Source organism: Rhinolophus sinicus, linkage group LG01 (genome assembly GCF_036562045.2).
Source record: "Rhinolophus sinicus isolate RSC01 linkage group LG01, ASM3656204v1, whole genome shotgun sequence".
Taxonomy (NCBI): Eukaryota; Metazoa; Chordata; class Mammalia; order Chiroptera; family Rhinolophidae; genus Rhinolophus; species Rhinolophus sinicus.
This window is the reverse complement of record NC_133751.1, coordinates 60,618,579-60,633,052: the sequence shown is the minus strand read 5'-3', so window position 1 is coordinate 60,633,052 and position 14,474 is coordinate 60,618,579. Positions and strand designations below refer to the sequence as shown.

At 43.5% G+C, this 14,474-nt stretch overlaps 1 protein-coding gene across 6 annotated transcripts in view; it reads right to left on the bottom strand.

The window, feature by feature from the left end:
* Nucleotides 1–809: 809 nt before the first annotated feature.
* MYLK (myosin light chain kinase) overlaps nt 810–14,474 on the bottom strand; it is a 241,530-nt gene continuing 227,865 nt past the window's right edge. For all 6 annotated transcript variants that reach the window (XM_019738977.2, XM_019738976.2, XM_019738974.2 and 3 more), the window contains 4 exons: nt 12,888–13,011; nt 6,734–6,863; nt 5,115–5,246; nt 810–2,807 (listed from right to left, as the gene is read on the bottom strand). In XM_019738977.2, the coding sequence (XP_019594536.2) occupies nt 2,557–2,807; nt 5,115–5,246; nt 6,734–6,863; nt 12,888–13,011 (637 nt within the window). In that variant the 3' untranslated portion in view covers nt 810–2,556. The remainder of the gene's footprint in view (nt 2,808–5,114; nt 5,247–6,733; nt 6,864–12,887; nt 13,012–14,474) is intronic.

Sequence of the window (14,474 nt, the reverse complement as noted above, 5' to 3'; positions counted from 1 at the left end):
ATCAATGGATTGCTTTTTATATGTTTGGAATGAAAATGGAAAAGAAGAAAATGTATTTGTTATTTTTCCTGGTGCAGAATATATATGGTACATTTTTCACTAGCAAGGAATAACAAGTCCTTTTCTTTAAAAATAATAATTTTCTCACTAGGAAACTTTGTAGATTGTGGTTGTCTAAAAAAAAGATGAAAAAATTTAAATATTTATTAACTGGAGAATGGATTATTTCTTTCCAGACTACATTGTGGAATCACAGAATCATCTAGTCCAACACTTGATGACATGTCTTAATTCTTTCTATAATATCTACACTATTTGGCCACTCAAGACACGGGGGAGTCACCATCTGATATCTGATAACAGACTTCCTATAAAAAGCAGGAATGACAGTTTGGTGATAACAAATGCTTTTTCATATCAAGACATGAAAAGATAGCACATGGCTGCTAATAATAAATTACATCAAAGTTACAAATGCAAACCAAGCTCTGGTAAATAATATTAATGATGGTTATGATTCTGTCACATGCTGAAAATGTTATATAGATTTAGATGATGAGGCTACGAGAGATATCTAGAAGGTAATTGAACCAAACTGATGCTCGAGAGAAATTTTGCACCAAATGTGCAAATTAGGCTACTGAGTATAAACAAAAACTACCGAAGTCATTCTGTTCCTTAGTAAAACACAACCATATAAGCCATTTGTGCGCACAACATTTGTTTTTAGTTTCCAAGAGCTACCTGGGTCGTCTACAACTGGTGGCATGGGAAGAAAGAGAAGTTCTGCAAAGACTGAACAAAAAGCATGCACTGTGGTATCCTTTATTTAAAAATTGTGAGCTAACTACAGTTGTAGTGTTCTCAGGTACCATTCTGATGGCATAATAAACTGGGAGAACATTAACACAATTTCAGGAAGGCATTGAAAACCTGTAAACAAACGTACACACCACACATGCGCACACACGTACAACATACACGCACACACAGATTATAGTCTAACACAATTAAAAGTGATGGAAAAAAGCTTTGACTGCTCTAAATCAAATTAAACACCCTTTGGTATAATAAACTGTGGCAATACAGTGGCTATCATGAAAAATATTGTAACTGTTTAAAAGCAAAACAATACTGGCAATTTGAAACTAGCAGCAAAAAGCAGGCAAGATAGAATGGACAATAACATAAGACTAAGCAATATCAAAATTCTAATGTTGATAACGTGTAGGATTGCACTGAAGTAATTTAAAATTGGTTCTAAAGGAACTATTAGAAAGTCCCTTGAAATATTAAATTGCTGCATTTTACAAACAGTGGAAAAGAATAAAGCATTTGGAATGTTATACACACACGCACAGGAAATGTATTAGGCATATCAGTTTATGGTCTTTGTTTATGACCTCCAAAAAGTTTTATAAAGAAAATTTTAAGTGCCAATGTAGTGAAAGAAAGTTAAACATTTCTAAAGATGCAAGTCTGAGTGTATTTTCAGGTCTAAGAATATAGGTTGGGGGCAAGGCATGACTGATGCACATTCAAGGAAAAAAAACATTGTGGAACCCAAAATGTAGGTAGAGCTCTCTGGAGAGTGTTTACAATGAAGGTGCATTAAACTGAAGGAGACTCCAAAGTATGTAGAGTTCTACAGCTTGTCATCAGTTGCAATCTGTTTCATAGTGGCCAATAAATAAGAGTAACTTTTTACCAAACTGGTTTTTCATACATTCAAACAGAAAAATCTTTACCACACATGCAAAGCTGATCTATAACAGCACAAATATGAATCCTGGTTTCAGAAGAAAAGCACATTAACAAGGATTTCTTTTCACGGGTTCTTGTAAAAATGTCTGAAGCTGCTAGACATCTGCAAAGAGGGGATAAGTTTAGATTTCCTATGGATTTGGGGAGAAAGGAGATTCTGTTTTCCTAGGGAAGGCAGCCATCCATGAGCAGGGGACCTGTCTTCAGAATCTAAGAAGTGTAATGTTCTTAGTGCTTAAACTCATGGCAGGTTCACTTCCAGAAAAACTGGCAGGTAGAAAGGGGGAAATGAAAAGTCTGAATGTCTACAGTACACTTTGGAATAAAATGTGCCTCATAAGTTAAAATGGCTCAACTGCTTTCCGAATGAAGGGCTGCAGTACTGGAGAAGACCCTGTTCCCAGAGTTAGGAGCTGGGAAGGGGAGACCTCCATCACCAGGGGCGCTCTGGGCTGAGCTGTGGCTGCAGGGCCTTATTTTTTATGACTGCTCTCAGTTGGGGAATTCGTGACTTTGGGTTATTTTCTCTCTAAAATCAACTGGTCAGGCAAGTTACTGGTGATTTCCCAAAATGACATCTAGGTGAACTAGTATCTTACGTACCAGCCAACTCAAATTAATGCCCATCAATGACGCTGCTAGGTATCAACTGCTGTTGCTGAAGAACCGACCCCCAAACGACATAACTAAATCATCTATCACACTAGGTGCTTTTACTATCTTGGATTTTTTGAGTTTTAGAGAAATAGTCTTTGTACTATGACTTAGAAACTGCTTTTCTCTGGCTTTGTTTCACTCTTCCTCTTCCTCCTCTTCCCCTTCTCCTTCTCCTTCCTCCATGGTTTCCACAATGAGCTCCGCTGTGCAGGTGGCTTCTCCAAGACTGTTGACAGCCTTGCAGGTGTACTTGGCGTCGTCATCCCCGCAAACATCGCTAATGATTAAAGAGCAGTTCCCATCCTCATCGTAGTCTATCTGGAAGTGGCGGGACTCCCTGATCGACTGGTCATCTTTGAACCAGACGACCTCGGGGTCTGGGTATCCTGCATCACAGGGAGAGAGCACAAGTAGCACAAACTGTTATTCAAAATGTCCTATCAATTTACGCAAGCAACTCCCAAGCTACCTCTATTGATGAAGATGGTAAAGGAAACAAAAAATTATGTTGGCTTTTAGCATCTGTTTTGATACTTACATTTGAATATGGGCAAGTAGGGCCAATACTAATATGTAAAACCCCACATAAGGTAACCTGCAGTCATCCCATTTCCTGTCCACGTGGAGCTTGCACGACCTCCCACCTTTATACAGACACAGAGAACTACCTGGACCCCTGCCCCATCTCCAACTACAAGCCTACAGCTAAACATCTTCTGGGATTAAAAGAAAATTTTTCATCTTGTATAAAAGTTGAATGTAAATAAATTTAAATAAAAAATAAGATTCAGAACAAATGGGCACAAGGAATCTTTTGGGGGTGATGGAAATATTCTAAAATTGGACTGTAGTGATGATTGCAACTCTGTAAATTTACTAACAATAACTGTTGAATTGTACACTTAAAATGGGTAAATTGTATGGTATATAAATTATAACTCAAAGCTGATAACAGCTCTATAAAACAGAAGTTAGAGGAGCTGATAATACTGCTAAGAAAAATAAAGCAATATTTGTCTTAGTCTGACCCAAAGACAGAAAATCTGCCTGTAGATAACTGGAAATTGCACATTGATTAGCTTAATTTTATGACTTAATCATGTTTCTTCAAAGTTCAGCATTAAAAATTATCTATGTATCTATCTATCTATCTATCTGTCTGTCTGTCTGTCTGTCTGTCTATCTATCTGTCTATCTATCTATCTATGATATGCCTTTAAAATATATAATTTGAAGAAATATTTTTACAGGAAAATAATTGTAACCCCAACCAGAATAAAAATTACATATAAGAACATAAAAAATTCTAACATTCTTTTCAAGTGGAACTTTGTTTCAATCAAAACAGTGTCCAACTACTTAATTTCTCCTCAGCCCTCCAGTCAAAGTTGTACAAATACCAAAGAAAAAATCCCAAAGGGAAAAAAGTAAGTACAAAGATGACAATCATGTTATAATAACGTTTTTTAAATAGATAAAGGAAAAATGAAAGAACTTCAGAAGACCCAAAGACTGTGGTGATGGTGGGGTTATAAGCAGTGGCCCCAGAGCTTTCAGCAGAACCCCCAATCTGAGCACTTTCACAATAGCAAAGGGAACATGTCACATTTTTTTAAACTGAATGAAAAGAGAGAAAGATTGTGGTGGGTAATAAAATGATGCAGGACAAAAATTGTTTTTTCATCCCTAACTTTGGGTTACTTGACCCAAAAGGCATTATCTAGTCATATTGCTGGAGACTGTTCCGAAGTGGGAGCCACGCTTGGGTCTGACTGCTGTCCTGTGCCACACAGGCTTAGAAATGTTGCTTAATGAACCTCTGTGCTTTATTTGGTCAGACTGAAATGGGAGCCAACCCTCTACGCTGGTTGGCACACGGCAGTCACAGACGCGAAGCCTGTCTGATCTTGCCCTTTGTCTTTCTAGAATGTTGCATTCTGTGGTAACTGAAATGCTTTGTGTCACCAACGTTGCAATTTCTCAGGTGCTATGCTAAGTTCCCTTAAGGTCCATTGAGCTCTAAAAACTTACGGCCACATTATTCCCGGCAGACAGAGAAGCGTGGGGAAGATGATACGGGGCCTGGGTCCCAACTTTCCTCAGTTTGAAGTCACATCGCATACTCTCTCTGCACTTACCAAGCCCACAGCTTTTCCCAAGACTCCATGACATCTTTAAAAGACTTAAAAGGTTTCCCTTTTCACATATGTCATCTCCCAGAATCCCCAGAGACACTCAGTGCATTAGACATCACCTCACATGTGAGGGCCTGAGGCTCAGAAGTTAGATCAACCCCAACTCCACATCCCACGCTCTTTGGGCCAACCTCCCTATGAGAGCCTTTTGCAGGCACGTGCTTCCCAGAAGCTTGCAAACTTTATTTCATTAAGCATGTTCCGTAGCCAAAGACGTCCACCTTTAACTTGGGTCTATGTCAAGTAGACCCAAGTGGCTGATGTAAGTAAGTGAAACACCAAATGTGCCCCTAGGTAAGTCACTGAATGGTGCTAACCTTGAGGGGGTGGAGGGGCAGCATGGGGCCGCCTCCTCCTGACCCAGTTACCCTCACAGCGTTGTTGTTCCTAATTGTTCCCAGGCTGCCCAGAACCGACATCTTGCCCAGGGCACACAGTTGGGGCCCATCAGCCAGCCAAACCCCTTTTGTAGTCAAGGGAAGAACAGCTACAACTTACCTTCGATCTTGCAGTCAAATCTAGCAGCACTTCCTTCCACAACTTCTAAATCACGAATGGTCTTAGAGAAATACGGTTTCACATGTGGCTTTTCCTCGGCAACAGCCTCCAGGAAAGCTTGGGAGACATCTCCTAGAAAACCGGGAAGAGCACATGGTCATTGCTTCATCCCTTGTTCTCTCTTCTTCCTTAGCTTAAAAAAGCTGACTTTTACATTTTTCTTTAAAGAGTAACTCGAATGTAGCAAATAATGCAGCTTAGAGGACTGAATCATACACACACCTTCCTCCTGGGGATACGCTGTCCTGCTGCCAAATGGTTTTGGCAGAAGAGAGAACTGTGACCAAACTGGGGAAATGTTTGGACACCCCCCTTTCCTTATGTTGACAGGTTGAAAAAAGAAATCATCTTTAAAAAGGCTTTTTGGCTGCATTTCATGCTGTTTTAAGATTTAGCTGAAGGTATCTAAGAAGGAGGGAAGCACGCCAGCCTTCCTGGTCTGTACCCCTCGTCCTCCTCCTGCAGCGGCAGGCCCTTCCCTATTCCTCAGAAGGGAGGAGCCAGTCCTCGAGGCATCTCTGACTTGCCAGCAGTTCTATTGTCCTCACTTATGACTGGGGACCGGGTATTGGGATTGGTCCAGGGAAAAGCCGGAACTTGGAGGGGCTCCTATATTCTCTCCCTCCCCTTCAGGCTATTTGTGGATCATCTGGGAATGGCAGGAGCGGATCCGGAGGGAACAGACCCATGTGCTGCCGGCTCCATCTCTGGTGACATCAGAGTGGCCCAGCGAGCTGCCTCACCAATGACACTGCTTTGTGCCGAAGGGATCTCGGCTCAGCTTCTCACCTTTGAATACCAACAGCACCAGGCAGTGGGGGGTGGAAGGGTGTCTTTGGCCAAACGAGGCACCTCAGGAAGATAAGGAACAAACCCTGCCCTGCATGCATCTGAAGCAGGCCGTGGCGGAGCCACTCACTGAGGTGATGGATGGAGCAGCGTCTCCAAGGCGGGGGGCAAGAAACTTACTGTACTGGCCTGGGGCGGGGTGGGGGTGGGGGGCTGCCAATCAGTCTACCCAGTTCAGATGACATGTTTCCGCAGCATGAAAAGTGGCAAACGAATATGGACTGAGTTAATTTTTGTTTAAAAGAAAAACACAAAGATGGTACAAAAATAGGATATTTTTAAAAAGTACACCACTACATGTGACTTAAATTTTATGTTTGCCTGTCAACATATTAAGTATCACTTTTGTAATGAGAAAAAAAAAGGAAACTTTTAATACAGTCTTTGCTAATTCTTAAGTGCAATGTAAGGAAAATAATAGCGGAGGTCATCTAGTTCAATTAGACAAATAATAATTTTCCCGCTGCAAATCTTTAAACCTAAGGTTAAACAATTAAAGAGTAATTAACAGACTTAAGTAACTGTGGTCAGAGCAACCGGAAAGTAGTGCTGAATTTTATCCTTGTAGTTTGTCTTATCAAAAAACAACCCCCACCCCTCAAAAAAACCCTCAAAATGCCCCTCCGTCCCCCAGCCCTTCCTTTTTCACCTTCCTTTTTCACCTTCCTTTTTCACCAAGATTTGGAGGAAATCTTCCTGGAGCGCCTTACCTTCAGATTCTAGTTTTTCTGCATTGAGCGGGCTGGTTGGTGACCCTGTTGAGGATTTCCTGCCACTGAGCCCTGAGATCATTGCCATAGAGGACAGTCTTCCAATGGCTCTCACAGCATTGCCCGTTTTCTGGAAAATAGACACTGGGGTTGGACTCAGGCAGCGTCCCTGGTTCCAGCTGGGCAGTGGAGCTGAGAGAGAAGAGCCCAGCTCAGGAGAAGCGCTGTCCCTGAAACGAGGGCCTCCGCAGTGGCGAAGCTGTGCCAGAGCAGTGAGCCCAGCCTTGCTCTGCTCAGCACTATCTGTGTGTCAGAAGATGTTCGGAGAATGGAATGGGGCCTGGAACCAATGTGTGCGTTAATGTGACTAAACAAGGTCAACATGAGACAAAAACCCTTTTCATACTGTGCTTCAACTCCCATAAAAGGGATAGTTTATATAAAGCAACTGCAGGCTGAGACAGCTCCAAAGACTTATTGCTGACGGGGCCCAGTGGGGCTGTTTCTCGTAAAACAATGCTAGTGTAGGATTTTAACTGGTCAAGAGAATAGTTACTACAGATCCCACGGGTTCCGATGCGAGGGGAAAAAACGCATTCTGTCGACCTTATGCAAGTGGTTTAACCTCTCTGGGCTTCAGTTTCCTTCTCTGTTTAAGGCGGGGGGTGGACAAGAGGATCACCAAGGTCTCACTGAGTTCTGTTTATGATTCAGATACTTAAGAGATTTCGAGAAACAGTCTGGCTGGCCTCAGCACAAGCCTGGGAATGCACAGTTACGGAGCGGTGCTCTTCCCTGATGTACACCCAGGCATCAAAAAGAAGTGCTGGTGAAATGAAAAGCAACGGCACTTTGCTTTTCTGAGACGAGGCACCGTGGGAGAGGACAGAATTTCTGCTGAAAAGGAGGCCAGAACTTGAGATGAAAATGCCTTGGCATTGTGAAGATTCTAACAAGCACAGGATTTGTTTAGGTCACAAAATCCCCAATAATGTACCATATGAATATGTTTCTTACCTTTAAAGTTTCTCACCCCTTTTCTAAGATTCATGGAATGACTAGGTAAGAAACTAAGGTATAACCAACTCTTCCCACTCCTGCACCCAAAGCATCTTTTCATGCATCCAGATGCTACACATGTAGAGATGTCACTGCAGACTGGCTGCTGAGAGAGGGAGGACACCGTCTGTACACAGGCACATGGCAAGCTTTCAGCCACTGGACCTCACACGGCCAAAGCCATTTCCCTCCTGAATTAACTTCAGACATTCAAGTACTTCAGTAAAGCCTCACAATTTTGGAATATCTGGAAAGCCAGTATGCTTCAGTAAAAAGATTATTTCGAAAGTAAATAATTTCAGGGCACTAAGGAGTCATACAGAAAAGTGTGTGCGTATGTGTGTGACGGTGTGTGTGTGTGCGTATGTGTGCATATGTGTGTGTGTGCGTGCGTGTGTGTGTGTGCGTGTGTGTGTGGTTTAAGTGGAGACCTACTGCTGTTACCACAATCACTCTTCTGTTTTGCCATCCTTGTTGCAGACTATTTTCATGCACTTTGGATAGACATTCCACTTTGCTCTGTCCTCTGGCCATCCGCCTTCTCAGTACATCCCTGTGTGGTGTGGGTATGCTTCTGGCCCTCTGTCAGTACGGTGAAACTGGGTCACTCTGAACTGAACCCTGGAAGCCCCAGGTGGAGGTGATGAGTGGGGGAGGAAGATGAGGGATGATGACTGACCAACTTCACTGTGCACAGGGGCACTATAGTTCTGCAGGGAATGAGACCACTTGGCAACCGTGCACGTTCTTCTGGAGGAGGCTATTAATGGTGATGCCATTGATCTGTTTGTTGTGCTAGCTGGAGTGTGGAGACACCCAGCTCTTCCCATGAGAGCTTACCGTGACCTCAGGAACCCGTAAGAGGTGTACGAGGCAGGCAGCCCTCCATCCAGAGTCAACGTCAGATAGGCTGCTTCCTCATCGGCCAAACCCCCAGACTCCACCCTCTCATCTCTTGGTTCCCTTTATCCAGCACAGACTGGTTTGCGCTGGGTCAGGCGTCTCTAAAACCAGAGGGTCCGTTCCCAACATGGAACAGGTTACTTCTTGGCCCACTGATGACTGTGTCACCTGGTGCAAGTCACGTCCCTTCTCTGGGCCTCATGTCCTTGGACCAGCAGATTCAAATGTCCCTGAAGCTCTAGTCTTCCCCAGAAAGACGAGGATTCACACTTGTCACAGGGAGCAGCCCCCTGGACCCTGGCTCCCTAATTCCAAACACCTGGATTGTGACTGCCCAGGACTGTCTTCACTTGTCTGGTGCGGAATAATGGAGTCTCGCCTCTTCTACGAACAAAACGACTAAGAGGAAGTGACCAGAACAAGGAAAATCAGAAAGTTACAATATTTCTGAGGGGGCAGCAAATTCACATTAACAAACAGACCACACATAGGGGGAAAATTTACATCAGATGGAAAGATCGCATATCATTTCTAAGACAGGGAGAAGGGCTTTCCAAGGAAAAGATTTAAAAATAATCTACATCAGAATTCCATCTTTGGAAACTGACTTATGAAAAAAAAAGGAAAAAAAAAAAAACATATATAGTATAGAAATATATATATTATACATATATGTTACAGAAATATATATAGTATATATATGTTATATATACACTATATATATTATACACACACACACACACACACACACACACACACATACACACCCTATTTCCCGGAAAATAAGACCTAGCTGGACAATCAGCTCTAATGTGTCTTTTGGAGCAAAAATTAATATAAAGCCCGGTCTTGTATTACATTATATTACATTATATTATACCGGGTCTTATAGTAAAACAATACCAGGTCTAATATTAATTTTTTTCTCCAAAAGATGCATTAGAGCTGATTATCTGGCTAGGTCTTATTTTGGGGGGAACATGGCATATATATACATATATATATATATATATGTTCCAGTCTTCCAGTTTTCATGCCTTTGAGCTGAAAATTGGTTGCTGTTTTACTAGACCAAGACCTTCGGAAATTTTTGGAACATCAAGACAGCAAAGTTTCGCTTTTCTAAGTTCCATCCTTGTTTTGAGGAAGGCTTCTTCTTGTTTGAGGGCAATGGCCAAGGCAGGTAGCTGTACTAGCCTCCTTAATGCAGCAGAGACACCCTCTCCCCGTGAGAGCGCGGTGACTAGCCCAGCGTGCTCGAGACTGAGGGGCTTTCCAGAATGAGGGTCTTTCAATACTAAAGCTGAGACAGTCCCTGGCAAATGGGGCAAGTTGGTCACCATAGAGCCAGCCAGCTGTTGTAGACCCTGCGTATACCAACAGCCCGAAGACTAGGATTTCCTGTGAGAAGTACATAATATCCAAATGTGATGGTCAGGAATACTGTGTGCTCTACTGAGCCAAAAGCTTTTCTCCCTATGGCCCTTTGATCCATATGGCTGGGGTCTTTGTGGTTTCCAGAAAATAAAGATGGCTGTCCACGGGCCTCCGATTCCTGGACCTTGGCTTCTAGTTTTGCATGCAGAAGCCCTGTTATCCTGCTCAATTTATCCACTCTCAATGCTACTACTCACCACCGTGTTTTTAAACAATTCTTGTGATATAAATGGAAGAACACATCCTCATTTAGAATAACTTCATTCAAAGTCCAATAATACGATCAGTCATTTATACATTACCTAGTGTGCAGGGATTTGTTCCCATGTTACTTCCGCCCTCCCGGGCCTTTTATGAAAAGGCTAGAATGATAACAAGGAATCTTTTCTCGTGCAACTGTAGAGAGTTCTGGATCACCTGGGACTGCCCTGCTCCTCTCCCTCCATCATAATCCACCGTACTCTGTTCCACTCCATTCCACCCTGCCCATCCATCCATCACACAGAACCTCGCTGCTCTGAGAGGGAACCCCCTATTCCAGGGCAGCTATGGCACTGGTGGCTGGAGTTAAAAATGTGGAAAACATTTTTCTAAGGAAGGAACGTAACACAAGATGGTCAGATGCAGCAGAACTATTACCAGTGAAATTATGCTTCGGGGACATTGTGGGTCAAATGCGATTTTGTGGTCTACTTTAGTGCAACCTAACCACTGTTTCTGTGGAAAAATCATTTCCAAATGCTACCACCTATACTAAAATATGACTTTAAGATTCCTTCTCTGAATTCTGTCCTTCTCTTTCTCCCCTCACTTCCAGAAAAACCCTATGACTAATAACAGTGTAAACAAGAAAAAATGTAAGTGATTAAAATATCAGCACAAATTATGGTTCCCAGACCCATCTGGCTGAAAAATTCCATTTGCTTCCATTTCCTTATCTCTCCTGCGTGCCAATCTCTGGAGTTTGGTTCCCAGCAGATGTGTCAATGCCCCCAGAAAGCCTTAAGTGAGAAGGCTGACCCTTAACCCACAGCTGCATCCAGGCAGAATCCAGTGAGACTCCCTCCGAGGGCCGCCCCACCCCCACCACAGCCACGCCATCTGCTCCAGAAATATTGCTATTTCTTTGTGATCTACTGGCCACAGAATCATTAATAAATCCAGCCTTTGATTTTTCTGGACTTTGTTTTTTTTTTTTTTTTAAGACTATTTGTTACCTGATTTCACTGGATCCTAACGGCACTAGAGGGTAAGGTAAGCAACACAGGTGTTCCAACACACCTGAACTTGAGGGTGGCCAGGAGGTCCACCCAAACCCTCATATGAGTGGGGGCTAATCAAGAACTGGCTCCCACCATGGGGGAGTTCCCACACATGAGGTGGTAGTCCCTTACACCCCCACACCAGAAGCCCCCCATTTGCCTTCACTCCTTCTTTCTACCTTTGTGTGAAGTTATACTTTTCAAGGGAACTGTGATTTAGTCATCCTGTGTGACAGATTACCATGTCCCAGTAGCCCTTAGTGATTTCCTTTTTCTCTGCCACATATGCCAGGTCCCCTGACTGCCCAGCTGCAAGACTCCGCTCCTATCAGGTCAGCATAACCAGGTGAGGTCCAGTTCTTGCTGGTATGCCTTTCCCTCCATCTGTGCTGTTACCCTCTCTTCTCCGTGTTCTAGCCCGTGCTCCATGACAAACTTCAAACTCCTGCCCTGATAGCATTTCCTCATCACCACATCCAAGTCTGGTAGGACTGGCTCCGTTCTCCTGTCCAGACTCACATATATGGGTATAGAGCGCTATTCTGATAGTTTATAATTCTTGGCGTGCATTATGTCCTTTTATGTCTATTTGCTTCAGTTCCTCCATTACACTATACATTCCTTGAGTATAGAAACCATGTACCCTCCAGTAGCCCGGGAATTTTATAATACTAATAGCTATAATAAAAATAATACAATAGATGATGGTACATTCTCCATGGCTTCGGATTATCATTTTATCCATCTGATAACAATGGGAGGCAATTTTGTGTCACTGTTAAGACTGTGCTTTGCAGCCAGGCTCTGGGTTTGAACCCTGCCTTTCCCACTTACTAGCTACGTGATCCTGGGTGACTGTCCTAACCTTTCTGTGCCTCAGTTTGTCTGAAAACTATGGATAATATAGTACCCTCTTCCTAGCATTATAAGATTTAATGTATAAAAAGTGTATTGAATGCTGCCTGACACACAGCCAGCCCTCCCTACGTCTTAGCTACTGGTGTCATTTTTGAACACTTGCTATAAGCCAGGCAATGTGCTGAAGGCCAGATGATGGTCATCTCATATAATTCTCACAACAATGCTGTGCTGTTGGTACCGCTGTTATCCTCACTTTACAGATGAGACAACAAAGGCACAGTGAGATTAAGTCCCTTGCCCAAGGACACATAGCTAGCAATATAAATCTCCCTAGAAAGTGGAGACTGTGGCTCTCTTTGCAGATTATGTGCCTCCGCCTTCTTTGAAAAGAAGTGTAAGACCATCATACTACCTTTAAGGGGATCACATTCTCCAGGGTGGCCAAATCGCCCCAAGGCGACAGTGCTCATCCCTAGCCCCAAAGACATGAGACGTTAGTCTTGGTCCCAGACTATTTCAGAAACAGATGTACACATTTTTGGAGTGAGGCCGGGGCAAGCAGGGAATGAGGAGGGCTTGAATAAAGCAAATAGGAGGGCCACCATCCCCGTCCGCATCGACCCCCTCATTACCTGCCATTTCCTTCTTGCCATGTACTTCTTCATCCGGTCCTTGGAGAGCTTCTTGGCCTCCATGTTCTTGGTGTCTTTCATTAGCCACGGATGCTGAAGGCACTGGGTGCAGTTCAGGCGGTTTCTGATAGAAGCAGAGATCAGAGGAATTCTGAGCAGGAGGGGACCTCAGAGACTGCTAATCAGGTCAGAAATGGGAGGTCACCTGTCCCTGGTCACACAGGGCAGAGCCCAGGGCTCTCTGCTCCTAGTCCATCCACCATGACCACCACCGTGCTCCTGGCCTTTTTCCTCTCTTGGTCTGCATTACACTGACTAGACCCAGAAAAGGTTAGTGTTAAGAAGACCTAACCACCAAGTAAGCAACTGGAGTCCCATGCCGTGCCATTGGGGTCCCGGAAGGGTAAGTGCTGGAGGTCAGACATGTCTGGAAATGGCTGGCACCATATTCCAGGGTGGGTCGTACTGCTGGTCACATGGGGGCTGTGGGCTGTGGAGGCCTAATCCTTCTGCCTCACTGTCTGGTGGAGGGGTGAGTGAAGCATTACGCCAAAATCTCTGAGAATCCACGAACTCTCATGTCTTATGGTGTAGTTCAGTATCAGGTTTTTCCTGTTAAAACTCAAAGATGTATGTCCTACATATACCTTAGAACAGCCCTGAAACTCATTTAATCTTTCTGATAGCTCTGGGAATCTAGAAATAGTTCAGGGCCATCACCTTAATTGAAATAGGACTAATAAAACCCAAAGAACCAAATGCTAACATTCATAGAGAAATGAGTATACGTAAATTTGCTAAGTATAGCAAAATGTAGTGATCTTTAGATAAAGGGATTATGGATTATTGTCTTCTATTCAAATTTTCTACAATTTACATGTATTACATATATTATAGAACAACATTTTAAAAAGTGCTGACAGATGAAGATTTCTGGTTGAAGAGACTTGCTGAGTTTAAGAGTTTATGGGAATCTAGTGTCTTGATCTATTTGAAATCAGTTCTTTGGTGAGTCCATTTTATGAGCGTAGAGGGGACACAGCTCATTACTGAATTAATTCAAGTCAGATGAGAAAAGAAGGTGTATATGTAATACCTCATTTACCAAATCTTTGGTAAGTGAAGCTTGGTTGACAAAAGCCATCCCTGGACCAGAGTTTACATCTCCCTGAAACACCTTGGGAACGGGGCTCCCTCACACAGGAAGGGAATCTAGACACCCCCACAACATCCAGATGCTCCTTATGTCACACCTACTTCTGATAAAAAGACCAAGACAGTAAAACTCTAAAAGACCTCACTGTCAAGGAGTGTAGACTGTACCCTCTGGAGCAGGTGGTCTCAAGATGGTAAAGAAGACTGAGAGGTACACGTGTGGGTAACCAGAAAATCAGACAGGAAGAGACCTTCCAACACTGTTCCTTTAGCAACTGCGCTCTCCCGTCCCAAACAGGATTTCTCCCAGTCAGAAGCAAGACAGCCAACAGCCTCAGGGGGAATCTGTGGGTCAGGCGGACAGGGCAAAGCCTAGGCCACAAAGTCACCTGGTGACTTCTACTCACCTCTGGAGTTGGGCTGCCCCTCCCT